Source organism: Neoarius graeffei, chromosome 1 (assembly GCF_027579695.1).
Source record: "Neoarius graeffei isolate fNeoGra1 chromosome 1, fNeoGra1.pri, whole genome shotgun sequence".
NCBI classification, from domain to species: domain Eukaryota; kingdom Metazoa; phylum Chordata; class Actinopteri; order Siluriformes; family Ariidae; genus Neoarius; species Neoarius graeffei.
Window position 1 is genome coordinate 89,361,789 of NC_083569.1, and position 17,192 is coordinate 89,378,980.

General features: G+C 38.5%; 1 protein-coding gene across 1 annotated transcript in view; it reads right to left on the reverse strand.

Moving 5' to 3' along the window:
• LOC132867310 (butyrophilin subfamily 1 member A1-like) overlaps positions 1 to 17,192 on the reverse strand; it is a 108,711-nt gene that overhangs the window by 18,660 nt on the left and 72,859 nt on the right. The window contains exons 9-10 of the mRNA XM_060900177.1: positions 15,233 to 15,259; positions 13,446 to 13,472 (exon numbers count right to left, since the gene is read on the reverse strand). Coding sequence (XP_060756160.1) covers positions 13,446 to 13,472; positions 15,233 to 15,259 — 54 coding nt within the window. The remainder of the gene's footprint in view (positions 1 to 13,445; positions 13,473 to 15,232; positions 15,260 to 17,192) is intronic.

Here is a 17,192-nt window from a genome sequence, read left to right on the forward strand (position 1 = left end):
GCTCTGCGCATGCGCCGTGCGGCACAGAAAAATGTCAGCCACCATGAAGGAAGGAGATCCGGAGTTTTCAAACATTTGCTTAAGTGTGAAATCGCAAAATGGTATTCTAGCGAACAAGAAAATAGTAAAGATTCAGAAAAACAAATCATTCAGTGATCATTTTAATAGTGTAATTTCATCCGAACTAGGCCTAACGCTCGATTTAGAACTACAAAATTCCGTGTGTCGGACATCTTAAGTACCTTTGTAAAAGTTTTGCAAATGTTGCAGTCAGCATTTAAAATGCTAACAAAGTTTTTGTACAAGTTTCAGTTGATTAAACTGTCATATTTTATTAAATGTGTCTGCTTTTGTAATAAAGTATTGAAAGAAAAAGCAAACACAGCATTGCGATTTCTTATCCATCCATGTAAAACAAAAAATCCCTCCCTCCCGACTGAAATTTTTTTTGCTCACCCGGTGGACAGGAAACGGATTTTTTTTTTTTAAGGATGGCCTAATCTGTGTTTCTCTCCTATGAATTAATGAAAAGTACAAACAGGTCTCAGGTGCTCCATTATAACTCACTAACTCCCCCACACTCCTGCTGCAGACTCCGGAGAAAGAAATAACCTGAGAGTTATAAAACACATTTCTTTATGGATCTGATTCAAATCCACGATGACCTTCACCGTGTTCTGTTGCTATAGTGATACAGGGGCGCGCTCGTGAGAGGGGAGACGTTTAATGGCAGGAGATGTGAAACGGTACGACACGCTCCAGACTCGATGGCCTTTGCCTCGCCCAGAGTAACCCGGATGTTCAACTGGAATATTTATGGTGTTGAATTTTGCAGCCTGAATCTGACTGGTTGAATCCGACACTGAAATTAGCGACCTGAATCCAGATTTCTGAAGATCTGAAAACTCAATTATTCTGTCTGAATTTGTGAACACTGAAAAAATATATTTGAAAAAAACATACTTGATTTTTTAAATCTGAATTTTAAAACATGAATCTTTGAACACTGAAAAACGATAACTTGAATTTCAAGGATGTTAATTCAAAATAAATAAATAGACATGAGGTTTGCAACTGTATATATTTCACTCCTGGGTGTAAATTCGAGGGGGTTTGGGTTTTAACCCCCCAATAATCAAAAGCAGCCAATACAACGCCCCAAATAAATCATATCGTCATGATGAATGAAAAATATTAACTGTTATAAAACATGATAAAGTGGTCGGTTTTCTTGATTCGATGTAATCAGGAAGTAAAGAATGACATTTCTTTCAGCCCCCCGTCCCTGTGTAAGACGTGTTTGTGGAACCCATCCTCCTCTCCCCGCGTCTTCTCACAAGCAGTAGCCGGTGCGAGCGGGAGCGAGCCGTCATACAAAATGAAAAGAGGAGCAACAAAAAACCAACTGACAGCTTTAACTTGTTGGTGCAACAAAAAGAGAAAAGCCTCTGCCCCACAGGAGGTATGTTACTGTAATGGCGCTGACACTCATGAGTCAAAGAACTGAATGAAAGTCTGATTTTCTGCTGTGGTTTCACTGTGTGAGGTGAACTGTTAGCTAACTAGACTAGCCTTCAGAGAATCACACCGCTTTTATCAGAGATACTCGCTAACTGCGATTATCTCGATTATTTCGAAGATATCAAGTGGTTATTTTTAAATAATAATTTAGGAATTACCCATTGCCAGGGTTTTAACAGCGATTAATGCTGCAATAATTATTAGGCAGGTAATGATTCACTCAATTGACAATTTGATTCACGATATACATTTTTAAAATAGCGAATGATGTCATGTCCATTATTTGCTTGGAAATCCCCTCAAATTACATCACTTCCCAGCCACAGACTGGCCTGTTTGTTTGAGATATTCCAGAAATAAACATATCACAATCACCAAATTTCAGAGGGAACTAAATTTCACCAGTTTTATGAAATCGAAAGGCCGTCTCGCTTTAACAATGACTGTAACAGGTTGCCACTAAATTAACACTAACAGCAGCATTAACTGCAATGAAACTTTAAAACGAACAGATCATTGTAACGTATCACAGTAATAACAATTAAAAACATCTCCACGTTTTTATTCACAACTGCCTCGAGTAATCAAGATGGCACAACATGCACTGCTAAATGTGAACACAAACATTATCCTGGTTCAGTATTTTCAAGTATTTTCTGCACAGGTTACACTATTGTACAAGACTGCTCAGTGAGGTCATTATACAATTTTACATACATTTTTATAATTATAAAAAATTAAAAATACCCCCTTTACAAAATTATTTTTAATGATCCTATGCCTGGCCCTTTCCCAGTGGATCTAGTTGGTCTACGTGCTGATTAAACATGTATATTATTAATGTCCTAGCAACGGCTAAAATGGCTAGGATACAAGGTCTGTAATTATTAACACCCCCCCCCCCCCAAAAAAAAAAAAAAACAAGGCCTCGCCCTTCCACTACCACAGTGATCAGTTCACACTCATTGACAAATGGCTTAATTTACATTAGGGGGGACCATTAAAATCCCAGGAATATTCTTAAATTAATATTAAATTAATTTAAATATCCCAGGAATGTTTCCTCGGGAATATTCTTTACTCTGCGAACATCTTTTTTTTTTCCACTTTAACATGGAGCAGTATTTTAAATAGAGCAGCGGCTGCAATTATAAGTAAATTGTGCCTAATTACTCAAACTTCCACTGGGAAAAAAATGTTGATTCCTGATTACTTAGAGCAGGGGTGTCAAACTCATTTTGGTTCAGGGGCCACATACAGCCCATCTGATCTCAAGTGGGCCGGACCAGTCAAATAATTGCAAAATAACCTTCGTCAACTCCAAATCTTTAGCATTGTTTTTTCAGTAGGCTATGCTTTATGCTTCAGCCTACATTTGTAGCCAACAATCACTGATCACAAGGGATCTAGATTATTACACATTTATTCACAGAGAGGCCAATGGATTTGAAATAAAATGCATTTCACTCTCAAATAACTGGTTTATTTTTATACAGTTGAGTGAATACATTTTTACATCTGACAACCTGAACCAACTCCCCACACTAAACTCAAGTGGGAGCTATGAAGAAAGTAGCCTAAACAGCCTGCCTAAATGTGCAAATTTATGAAAAATAAAATTAAATTAACAAACAAAAGTTATAGCAGTGCATGAGCAATACGATTAGGCTATATCAGATCAAACTATTTTGTAGGCTCGGCCTACTGAAGCTGAGAATGATACACTGCACAATATTCATTGTCTTTTAAAGTGAAACCAGAGTAATCTTATTTTCAAAGAACTGCATTCTTCAGACTGCAAACATTTGTGAACATTACAAGAATTAGGCCCAGGCCTTAATGCTGATTAACCTCCCTCCCCGCTTTCTCTCACCAAGTCTATCGGCTGCTGCTGGCTCCTGACACTTGGCATCTTTTAGCCTTCACGAGGGCATCAATATCAGGTTTCAAATCCTGAGTAGCAGCACATTTCACAATGTCATTCAAGTGTGTGTTTGATAAGCTTGAGCGGTGCTTTGTTTTGTTGAGGTTCATAACAGAGAACACCTGTTCACAAAAATAGGTAGTCCCAAACATGGATAAAACCTTTGCAGCCAGGGATGTTAATTTGGGGTGCCCTGGCAAGAGATATTGATAAAACGTGTCCTAAGCCCACCGACGCAAATTTCTGCTTCATATCAGAATCACATTGCAAGTCAATTATCTCGAGTTGGATGTCAGCAGGCATATCAGAAGCATTGAGCATTTCGGTTATTTCTTTAAAAATTCATAAGTCGTCACAGGAATGGGCTAGAGATTTACTTTTTTTTGACATCCTTAGAAATTTTCTCTCTACAAGTCTGGGGCCGGATTAAACCATCTAGCGGGCCGTATGTTTGACACCCCTGACTTAGAGTATCAGATCACGTGACACCGTTCCACAATTATCAACACCCAGATGATATTTTTTGAAATAAATAAACAACCGGTATGTGGTATTAAGTGAAAACAAAACAAAACAGTTTTTTATTCAAAATTAGTTTTACATAGACTTATATTTAGTAAAAAATATCTTTTATATAAATATATCAATGTCGGTGCTTACGTAAATGAGGAAATAATTCTAATGTACGGTGGCCGGGAAGTGCAAAACAAAATTACAAACTGTAAAACACTTTTACATTTATTAAAACAAAATTACATTGCCAAAACACTTTTACCAAGGACAAAACAAATTTACATCTTAGAAAATAAACTGACAAAACATCTTAGAAAACATCTTACATCTTAGAAAACAAACTGACAAGATGTGAAACACTTTTACGAGCGCTGAGACAAATCTACAAGTGGCAGAACACTTTTACGAGTCCCGGAACAAATTTACAAACGAAAATCTTGACAGAAGGGGAATGTACCAAATGCCGCAAGCGACTTGGAAGTACGGTTGCCAGGAAGTGATGGAGTGCGCGGTCGATCTGTATCGTCTTCTATGGAGTTTATGGTGAAAGAACTTCAACTGTGACTGAACGATGTTTTGCCCCTTTTGTGGAAAACACATGAACCACAAAATGGAACTCTGTCCATTCCAGCAGAATAACCGTGTCCATCATATAAACAGTTCCTGGAGTACAGAAGCTCAAAGACAGAAGAACAACAGTCCTGTAACTGTGGGCTGAAAGGAAGATATCGGCCAAAACAAGGAAGGAAACGTGTCCAGGTAAGCTGTATTGGCTGTTCTATACATAGCATTGCAAAACTGTATATCATATTTTATCAGTGCATGATAGATGAAATTAATTTTATCTTTCTATTATTTTACTAGATAAACATAAAATTGATGGTGCCACATGGAACTGATTTAAAAGCTCTAAGAGGGAAAACACTCCCGTTATTTACAGACCCGGAGGTAGCAGCACCTGATCTACTGAAACAAGCTGTCCAGAAAATGTGAAATTTCAACAAGGACATGCGAGATGGACTGTATATTCTTTTCTCTAGACTGCTCAGAGGTGATCCATGTGCCTGGGTCAGAAAGGCCATTCAAACTGCCAGAATATAAAAATGAAACAGGAAAAGCATATTCCAGGATTACTTTTTCATTTGCATAGAAAGACACTTTAAAGGAGGTTTGTGGAGCTCATGATTCAATATTTTTTACATAATTACAAACTCTACTGCAGGATACATAATAATCTGTTGGATTTTTTTTTGTTTTTACAACAGTGGATGATGCGTCTGATTCTGAGATTGTCATCACATCAAGGAGCACAGGTAAATTCAATCAAGCTGACAGTGTGGTACATACATTTATTATGCATTTAATTTTTTAAAAATAAGTATGCATGTATTCATTCATTTGTTGGATCTATGTTTTAAGCATAAAACCTATGTTCTGGTCTATATTTTAGAAGAACAAGGCTTGTTTTGATTATTTTGCAGTTACTATCAGAAACACGGACAACCTTTCACCATCGATATATACTGTATGTGGGAAGGGAACAATAATGGAAGGTGTTAAAAATTGTTGATAATTGTATGCGTTTCCTCTTGGGTTTTTGAACCACAAAACCAAAGTACTCCCCAACACAAACCTGATGATGAAAGGTAAGTGCTCACTTTTATACAATCAGTAATTTATCTTTAAATTGTTGATGTGATTATCCCAGAGCATTTGCTTTGATGAACATGTAGCAGAAAACACTATACATGTAATGTGATTATTTTTTGTGATTAATCTCTTATTTATAAATCTTACAGTTCCTCTGATTACTAAATATTACTCAGAGCTCTACTGTAGCCTGTATCATGAACGTAGTAATTTTATGAATTTTATCATGTTTCTGAGATGGACCGGGACATTCAGCCACAAATCAGCCTGGACAGGTATTAAGGCAGACTGTGGCAGCCTGATGTTTCTTGCTTTCAGTGTTGTTTCATACATTTTAAATTGTTTTTCAGATAGTAAGATCTGATACTGAGTATCTGGATCCACCTGAAACAAATCCAGACAAGACTTCTTGCTACAGGGAAGTAAAAAAAATAAGAACTCAATTTTAATTCATGGATTCCATGGGAAAGAAATTAGTGTTTGTAAGATGTTTTAACATGAAAATGGTAATTTCCCAACAGTAAATACACAGACCTGTACGCACCAGATGTTGAGGAAGAGGAGCTGGCTGCAGTCAGTGTGAAAACATTTACAAAAAACACACAGCAATGTAAAGTAACAACTATTAACTGTAGCATTGCAGTTTTTCACTGTACAACGTACACCACTGTCCAGCTGTGGGTGACAGATTCAGACACTTAGTGTTCAGGCATAGACAGCAATGTTTCACTCCAAATCAGATGACGGGGCTCACCACGGTCTGGTTTCAGAGTTTGTCAAGATGCAGTTTCACTTTTCCCTGTGATGTTTCCAACTGATTCGGATACCTCTTCACCAAATGTTACGTTAATAAACAACAAAAATTCAGATATTGCCTTTTAATTATTTCTGTGATAGACTGGTCATGAGATTTTCTCAATCCGTTTTAAAACAACAAAAGTGCATTTTCAAATGTACATGATTCTCAGGCTAGAAAATTTTACTTATAGAGCACCAAATTACAACATGGTCATCTCTTGGCATACATTAAAAAAAATGCAGGAAGAAAACCCAACAACATAACCATCAGCGTGCCACATGTAGTTCGGTTCCACTGAGTGGTAGGTTCTTCTTATAAGAACCTTCTGTGTGCTCTCCTCTCACACCCTCGAGGATTAAGGTCCCAGAGCAAATTCATCACATCATCTCTCTTCACTCGAAGATTGTACTTTTGCTCGAGTACCTGCCACATCGTGCGGCAGCCAAACAGTTGTCCAGGTCCACAAAGTTCCAATCTGATGGCGTTAATTATTGCGTTTGCAGAGGAATAATCCTTTCTGCGGTACAAACCGGCTTCCTTGACTACTTTTAAAAGTCCTCAAGCTGATGTTTACACTGTGTGAACTTGACATCATATCCATGATTACATAGTACGAGTGGCCCTCATTCAAATATTGTACATCATGGCAAGGCATATCTGGCCCTTCTGTCTGGTCCGTGTCCTTTTAAAACCTCTAGAGACCGTCCACACGAAAAGCAAAGCAGTGTTAAGTAGTTCGTGTGTTTTCCACAAAAGGGGAAAAACATCATTCAGTCATAGTTGAAGTTCTTTCACCATAAACTCCATAGAAGACGACACGAATTGACCACTCACTCCATCACTTCCCAGCCACCGTACTTCCAGGTCGCTTGTGGCATTTGGTACATTCCCCTTCCGTCAAGATTTTCGTTTGTAAATTTGTTCCGGGACTCGTAAAAGTGTTCTGCCACTTGTAGATTTGTCTCAGCGCTCGTAAAAGTGTTTTCACATCTGGTCAGTTTGTTTTCTAAGATGTAAAATTGTTTTGTCCTTGGTAAAAGTGTTTTGGCAATGTAATTTTGTTTTAATAAATGTAAAAGTGTTTTACAGTTTGTAATTTTGTTTTGCACTTCCCGGCCACTGTACTAATGTTTGTAAACAAATTAACTGATATAATGTTTAACCTGTCAGAAAATCTTTTTGCTCCACTTTCTAACTGTTTTTCGTAGATCACATTTTGTTAATCATTCATTGTTTGTATTAATTTCTAGTTTTGTAGTTTACCAATAATTCAAACAATGCTCAGGTTGGTGAAGCTTCAGGATTTTCAAGCAACTGATTTTTTTTTTCATTGAGATTTTAAATTTACATCTAAAAATATAAAATGTCTACTGATATTGTAATATGTGGTCAATATTTACAACAAACTGCAAAAAAAAAAAAATTCTGAATGAAATAAAATCTGACGATTTCAAGCATGTAATTTTCTATATGTTAGGACTTCAATTCTGTTCTAATTCTATTTATTGCAATTGGATTCCAAATACTCTATAAACATGCCACTCTGTTATGAATCAGGAAAAAAATTATAAATCATAGCACTTATTTTTTAAAAAGTACTTCATGTACTTCAACAAATGTTACACAAAGATCGATCCATAACAGTTGTAAACGTCCCTTAATTCCACAGGGTGTCGATAATGGTGGACACCGGTGAAAGTGATCACTATTATCGACACTTCACGTGACTCTCAAACACGGGTTTAGATACAAAATGGTGACTGTCAAATGAAAGAGTAAGAAACCAAGTAGGTTTCGACAAGATCATGAAATATCGGTGAATTTGATCAGTAAAAACATGTCCATGATCTTTCCACCATGCTTACCTGCGATGATAACGTCCGGGTTTTCCTCAAATTGCTGATCGTGCTAAAAAAATTCCATCTCAGGTAATGAGCTGCGTCATCAGACGACAAGATCAAAGGGCGAGGCGGGTCTTCCGGTTGATTAATTAACCAAAAATAACTGTTGGAACTGAAACTCACCTTTGTAAAATTGTATTTTTATTGGTAAATCTGAAAAGGGGTCAATAATTATGGACTGTTGATAATTGTAGCTGCCACTCTATTTCTTCTTCTAACCACAACCCCGTAAGTTTATTTTTTATGGAAGAATCCAACTCTTTAATCGCCCCAATATCACGAGCACCGATGACCGTCTCCATTTTTGTGCAGGCCGCGTAGTTGATAGAATATACATCGCGAACCGGGATTCGTCAAAGATATCCCAACTGACCAAAAGTCAACACTTTAAACACTCTGTTAGCCGGGAACCGCTAAAAATCACAGCCAGTCTCAAAGCGTACATTGCAAGGACTGAACAGTAATACTGAGGACCGAATCGCAGACCTGAACCAACATCCCCCAGCTTTTTTCATCAAATTTACACTGATCTCATGAATGACCCGTATAGATGTCTAAAACCCGGAAAAATCTGATGCCTGCAAAGCAATTTAATAAATTAAATAAAAGTAGTGAGAAGTGTGTAGTCTGATGTAATGGAGTATAAATACATTTTTAAATCATAAATGTACTTGAATAAGAGTCTTGATGGTGGCTGGTGGTAAATTATTTGTGGGCCACAGTAAATAACATACATCACTAATATATAATTAGAAAGTTTATATAAAAGCTTGTTTGTCTTTTGAATCTGAACTGTTTCATCTGAATAACAAACACGGTACACAGAAAAGTTTTCACCCTTTTGTTAAAAACAAACAAACAAAAACTTACGGTTTTGTCATCTGTCCTTTTGTGTAATTTGTACTTTGTTTAGAAAATGTGTGCTCAGTCCATCAACTTTCAGTTTCTCCTCCAAACATCTTTGAAAGCAAAAATAATGATGGAATAAATAATTCACTTCATTCACGTTCAGGTCACCTGAGACTGAGTCTGGAACACGCCCACTGGTGACGTAATACGGAAACGTCACCAAAATGGGTTAGAATATATTCACCCATTGGAGCTCAAAACTCGGGGGGCGAGTCACACTGTAGTCACATGATGCGGTTGCCGCTGATTGGCTGCATGACCCTACAGCAGAGCGTCTCCCTGACTACAGCACTGGGCTCGTTACAGTTCACCCACAGACTCGCGCTTTATATCATTCTGCGTGTTTTTCTGTCTGACTGCGAGTTTAAAAAAAAAAAAAAAAATCACAAACATCCACCTGGCCCGTAGCCGGGGGGGGGGGTCGGAGGGTTCGTTCAATCCCCCCCTCCGGACACACACGCCCCTCAAGATTACTCAAGATTTATTCATTTGTTCATGTCCGATGAATATACATTGATTCACATTTAAATTTACAATATCAAATCCAGACTAATCAAAAAAGAAAAGTAGACTAAGTGAGGACGAGTTAGAAAAACGGGTTCATTTCTCCTATGTTTATGTTTACACGTTTTGTTCAGACTGCTTTACACCCCAATCCAGTGGGTGGCGGTAATGCCCCCATTAGACCCCTTTCACTGACGTCACCCGAAACCGGAAGTAAACAAACTGCGCCATATTGGAAAACCAACAAACTCGTGATTCGGGGGAAATAACGGCAGCGTGCGGTATGTGAACCCACGAGGCACTTGGATCATCAAAAACCTACAATGGTAAACTTTTGTGCTGTGTTAGGGTTCTAACAAAGCTGATGGGAAAGGTGAAAAGAAGTCTTTCTACAGAATACCAGCTGTGATTGAGACACAAGCAAAGCAAGGAGCTTTCTGCCGGGAGACAGAGAGAGGATTTAGCTGCTTTATAGTCCGGGAGCCATGGGGTCGGACCCGGAATTTTTGGTTAAAGTTTTTTTTTTTTTTTTGCTTTATCTTATAGATTTGAGGTAGCTCTTCAAGATTTAAGAGGGTGCCCGGTGATATCCCTTGGGCAATTTAATATATTAACCCTTTAATGCCCTATATGCCCAAATAATGGAAGAAAATACAAAAAAAAAAAAGTGTAAATACTGATACTAAATGCACCAAGTTGGCTGTATCTGATAGGTATTCACATTTTTCTCTATATTTGTCATTCAAATACATCAAATGTGGATTAATTAACCCTTTCATAACTTTTCCAAATTAGCGATTTTTATACAAGTATTACATAAACTCTACAGTTAATACAAAATAATGATCAATATCTATGTAAGAACTATACAGCATGCAAAAGAACTATATACAGCATGCACACACACACACTAATGACCAATAACTATGTAAAAGAACTATATACAGCATGCATACACTCACACCAATGATCCACTATGTAAACGAACTATATACAGCATGTATACACTCACACCAGTGATCCACTATGTAAACGAACTATATACAGCATGTATACACTCACACCAGTGATCCACTATGTAAAAGAACTACAGCATGCATACACTCACACCAGTGATCCACTATGTAAAAGAACTACTGTATATACAGCATGAAATAGAAATATATACAGCATGCATATACATTCACACCAGTGATCCACTATGTAAAAGAACTATATACAGCATGCAATATAACTATATACAGCATGCATATACACTCACACCAGTGATCCACTATGTAAAAGAACTATATACAGCATGCAATATAACTATATACAGCATGCATATACACTCACACCAGTGATCCACTATGTAAAACTACAGTATGCAATATATCAAGCATGCAAAATGGCATATACAGCATGCGCACACACACACAAGAATAGCAAAAGATACTGATTTTCAATTAACCAAATTGGCTGTACAGTATTCACGCTTTACTGTCATTCAAATTAGTCAAACGTGTAATTGACCCTTTCATAAATTTGCAAAATTAACAATTTTGATATAAGAACTACAGTACATAAAGCATGTACGTGCATGCATGCATGCACACACACACATACACACACACTAATGAGCAATAATTATGTAAAATAATTACATACAGTATGCAAACACACACAAAACACAAAAACTATTTAAGGAGAGAACTAAGAGTTCAGATGAAAAAAAAACCCTCTAAACCCTTTGCCATTGCTTAGTGTCTGTAAAAATATGCTTATGTACTGGATGCCAGCTAGTACAGAGGAGAATGTTAAGTAAACCTTACTCCCCAACGTTTTAAAAGTCATGCTAGTCAGTGGAAGAGCAGTGTGGTTTGGAGTGGGGGTGAATCGGGGACAATGCCCTGAATTTTACTAGGGAACCAGGAACATTACTATTTCAACAGTCAATATCGTAAAAATAAGCAATCTATTAGCTTAAGGAAACCTTACTGCCCAACGTTTTAAAAGTCGTGCTAGTCAGTGGACTGGCTAGTGCACATGACTCTCAGTCCACAAGCAGTGTGGTTTGGAGTGGGGGTGAGGGTAAGGTTAACAGACTTTTGAGATGATAATCGGGGACAATGCCCTGAATTTTACTAGGGAACCAGGGACATTACTATTTCAACAGTCAATATCGTTAAAATAAGCAATCTATTAGCTTAATGTATTAGCTTAAAAAAAATCAGTGACTAGCATTTACTAGGTGAGAGTTGGGTGTGCTAGCCAGTGTTGTGAAACTATGGGTCTAGTTCACTGGTGAGCAGTGAGTACATGTCACTGCTCTTTCATGATTACAGTCAAATAGTTTCTCTGCTTAGCTTATGCATGCTGTGATCTTTTGGGGGCAGTGTGATTGACAGAGTTAGCAAGATAGCTACACAAGTTGGCTTGAATTAGCTAATTGTGTCCCTCATATGCCCCTGCAGAAGTAAACACAAGGATGACAATGGAGTGTATGCCTAATAATTTAAGGCTCGCATTAACAACCAAAGTAATAGAGTAATAAAGGGCTTTTTGGTATAAGCCCCGCCCCCAATTGCATGGCCACACCCCCAACCATGGCTGGAACCCCACCCCCAGGCCTTAAACTCATCCTATTATGTTAACAAACACAAAAATAAGTATGATATATAGACTTTGGTGAACATAAAGTGAAGAATGTCAAAATGTCAGAATTTAGGCTATGACTGCAGCACATCCAACAATAAAGGGCCAATATCCGGAATTGCCCAAGGGATATCACCGGGCACCCTCTCTTATCTTAATGAGTAGACCTTGGACAACAACAAACAGCAAAAAAAAAAAACTTTAACCGACGAAGCCAGGTTCAGCCAAATTTGGGCCTTTGGCTCCTGGACTATTATGCAGAGCGGATCTGAATACTTCAAGTCTATTTTGTTACTGGTAAGTCACTAGGCTAGAGTGTTGTAGAACATTTTTTTAAATGTCTAAATTAGAAGATTTGAAGTGTGCTCGTGTATTTGGGGGGTACGGGAGTAGGGGGCCAGATGAAGTCCACCTTTGGGGAAAAAAGATCCCCCCCCCCCCCCCCCCAATGCTGGCTACGGGCCTGTCCACCCATCTTCTACCACTTATCTGGATCCGGGTCATGGGGGTAGCAGCAGAAGCAGAGCAGCCCAGACTTCCCTCCCCGGCCACCTCCACCAGCTCTTCCGGGGGAATACTGAGCCATTCCCGGGCCAGCCGAGAGCTGCAATCTCTCCAGAGATTTTACAGAAATCTCTTATTGTTTTCTTATTTACAGAAAACTATCATCATGAGACTGTGTTCATATAAATCTATTATAGAGCTAAAGTGTGAAGCTGTAGTTCAGTATAACGGTGAGTTTAATCCTGTAGGATCAGACTTTACTTTCTCTTTCTAACAGACTCCCAGTAAACTCCCAGTGTAGGTGATGGAAACCACAGCAACCCAATAACAATCACAACTATTGTTACTCCATGATTAATGAACTGTGGATTTAAACACAGGTTACACTGAAGTTTTCCAGACAGAACATTAAAAATTTTGGAATTCAAAATTAATGTCTTTTTCCCCTCAGCACTTTTGTTTCAAAACAAAATCATGTCCGTGTTATTTTCTTAAGGATCTCTCTCTCTCTCTCTCACACACACACACACACAGTAGAGTCTGTGATTTAACTGTCCTGAAGATAAAAAGTTCAAATTGTTCTTACCTGCACACAACGATTTCTTTATAAACTCTGAAATACAAAACAATATTATTTTGTATTAATTTATCCAAATACAATTAGATTCAACAAAAATAAAATTAATACGTGAATAATATTTACACTACAGACCAAAAGTACAAAACAATGTACAAAAAAAAAAAGTTTATTGCCATCAGTAGATTTTCTCTAAAAACACTGAATGTAAAGAAAGGAGAGAAATATAAATCTCAATCTGTTCCTCTTACTAAATATATAGTTCCCTCCATAATGTTTGGGACAAAGGCAGATGTTTGATTTGCCCCTGAACTCCACAGTTTTAAATTTGTACTCAAACAATTCACATGTGGGCGGCACGGTGGTGTAGTGGTTAGCGCTGTCGCCTCACAGCAAGAAGGTCCGGGTTCAAGCCCTGTGGCCAGCGAGGGCCTTTCTGTGTGGAGTTTGCATGTTCTCCCCGTGTCCGCGTGGGTTTCCTCCGGGTGCTCCGGTTTCCCCCACAGTCCAAAGACATGCAGGTTAGGTTAACTGGTGACTCTAAATTGACCGTAGGTGTGAATGTGAGTGTGAATGGTCGTCTGTGTCTATGTGTCAGCCCTGTGATGACCTGGTGACTTGTCCAGGGTGTACCCCGCCTTTCGCCCGTAGTCAGCTGGGATAGGCTCCAGCTTGCCTGCGACCCTGTAGAACAGGATAAAGCGGCTAGAGATAATGAGATGAGATGAGACAATTCACATGTGGTTAAAGTGCACATCCTCAGATTTTAATAAAGCAAATGTTTATCCATTATAGTTTGACCATGTAGAAATTACAGCACTTTTTAATAATATTTGGGACACGGGGCTTCACAGGTGTTGGTGATTATTCAGGTGTGTTTAATTGCTTCATCAGTGCCGTCATCTTTAGAGTCGTCTTTTACTGTTTGTCAGCACGAAGAACAGAGTTGTGCCAATGGAAGTCAAGGACACATTAAAAGGTCGAGAGACAAAAATAAAACAGTGAGAGATATCGGCCAAACTTTCGGCTCAGCAAAACCAACTGTTTGGAACGTTATTAAGAAGAAAGAGAGAACGGGTGAGCTTAGTAACCATAAAGGGTCTGGTAGGCCAAGGAAGAGCTCCACAGCTGATAACAGAAGAATTCTCACCATAATGAAGGAAAATCCCCATAAACCTGTCTGACAGATCAGAAACACTCTCCAGGAGGTAGGTGTGGATTTGTCAGTGAAAAATGTCTGCAGAAGACATCATGAACAGAAATACAGAGGCGACACTGCAAGATGCAAACCACGAGTTCGCCACAGGAACAGGAGGGTCAGGATAGTTTAGTAAAAAGTGATTAAAGGAGCCTGCAGCGTTCTGGAAAAAGGTCTTGTGGACAGATAAGAGCAAGATGAACTTGTATTAGAGTGATGGCAAGAGCAGAGTGTGGAGGTGAAAAGGGACTGTCCAAGATCCAAAGCACACCACCTCATCTGTTAAACATGGGCCTGTATGGCTGCCTCAGGTACTGGCTCACTCATCTTCACTGATGATGGAACTGCTGATGGAAGCAGCACAATGAATTCTGAGTGCTGTAATGTCCACATGGCAAAACTCAGGAGGATAAAAATACCCTTTATGAAAATCTGAGGATGTGCACTCTAACCGCATGACAATGGTTTGAGGACAAATGTAAAATTGTGGAATGCAGAGGCAAATAAAAACAATATGCTTTGTACCAAATATTATGTATCTAATTTCTCTACTCACAATTTTTAACAAATTACTTTTCACAAAGTCAGATGTCCTTACCGTATTCCACTCTCTGTCTCTGCAGCTCTAAAAAGAGGAAAAAGTTCAAATTAGAGACGAGACATACCTGTAGGATCCTGTTTAATACACTGTTATTGCTTCCCATGGTGTTAGTTGTACGTGTTGAATAAAACCAGAGTCCACTTTACTTAACTTGAGATTTCTACTTCATGATTATACATTTTATAGAGAGTAAAAATGTGGTGTTGAGCACATGAATGGGTTCACAAGTAAAATATTATATACACTATATGGACAAAAGTATATGGACACCTGACCATCACACCTCCTGTATATGAGCTTGTTGGACGTCCTATTCCAAAACCATGGGTGTTAATATGGAGTTGGCATTGCGCATAGTGATCTGAAGCTTGTGTGCAGCTGTTGGCCATGGAAACCTATTTCATGAAGCTCCTGATGCACATTTCTTGGGCTGATGTTGCTTCCAGAGGCAGTTTGGATCTCTGTAGTGAGTGATGCAGCAGAGGGTTTTTCTGCACTACGTGCTTCAGCACTCAGCGGCCCTGCTCTGGGAGTTTGTGTGGACTATCACTTCGTGGTCGAGCTGTTGTTGCTCCTCGATGCTTCGCAATAATAGCGCTAGCCCTATGTTTACATTAGTGTGTCACAAGTCACTCATGTCGCTTGTAGTTTGTCTCTTGTGGGCGTGGAGCGAGCACTACTGTTGTCGCCGGTGGGTGTGTACCGTCCATTCAGCTCCAATGAGAAGGAGTCCTGAACAAAATGTAGACTACAACACACAATTTACTACAAGATATGATTTACTTGTCTTTAAAATATATTTTTTCAGTTGAAACATTGTATTGAAGTGGAAAAAATGAGGAAAATCTGGTTGCGTGTTGTATGTTACATAACATGCATATTTGTATTAGCTATTAGCAACACACGCTAACTCTAATACTTCGTTACCTCGCCCCCTAGTGGGATGGCAAGGTATTGTGATCAACCTGTGAGTCTGTCTGTGTGAGTCTGTGTGTGTGTGTGTGTGTGTGTGTGTGTGTGTGTCCGTGTCCCCCACCCCAGATTTTCGCTCATAACTCAGCAATGACTGGACAGATTGACATGAAATTTGTTGGGCTGATGCATCATGATCATAGGAACCCATTCAATTAATTATGTTGTGGTGCGAAGAAAAAAGAAGAGAAAGAAAAAGAGTACTTTCACATGCATATTTTCCAAACAATTCTGCTTTATGAGAAAAGAATGAACTACGATTTGTTTTGATCTGTTTAATACTAGCGCCGCACTGCCTGTCTTTAATGATGCCCTTGAAAATTGATAAAGCAATGTATTGTAACCCGACAAAACTTATATTCAGTTGGAGAAATGGAAGAAACAAATAAGAAAAAAAAAATAGTGCATGAATATAATCTGAATGACCCCCTTCTAGCCAAGAGGAAATCATCGTTATGCTGCGGGGGCGAGGTCTGCTATCTCTGATTGCCTTGTTTTCTTTGTAATGTCTCAAAACAGGTTTAATGAGAAATTATATATGACGGTTAAAATTAAACCATTCACAATAGCCGCCAAAGTAGCGTCATCACCTAGTTTTCGTAGCAGTTTATCGCAGTATGCAAGTTCGTTGCCAACTGATGCTAAGCAAAGATATGCAGCAAAGCTTCTGTACAACAGTGGCACCAAAGTTTTGCCTGATCCTTATGCAGTTACGAACAAATGGGACCCAAATCCAAACACCTGGCCTGACCTTCGGCGATATCTACTGTATGTGATTGACACGCCTTCAATATACACAAAAGAATCAATGAAAGCCTACAAGTCTCTTGATGTTAATTATTCAGTTGTTTTATTGAAATACTCATTTATATTTGCTTTTTGTGCCTAATAATAAAAAGACAAAGATTAAATAGGCACAATATATAATCTTTGAAACATAAGTTAATGTTGTTGCTTCACACACACCCCAAAGATGTACAGTACA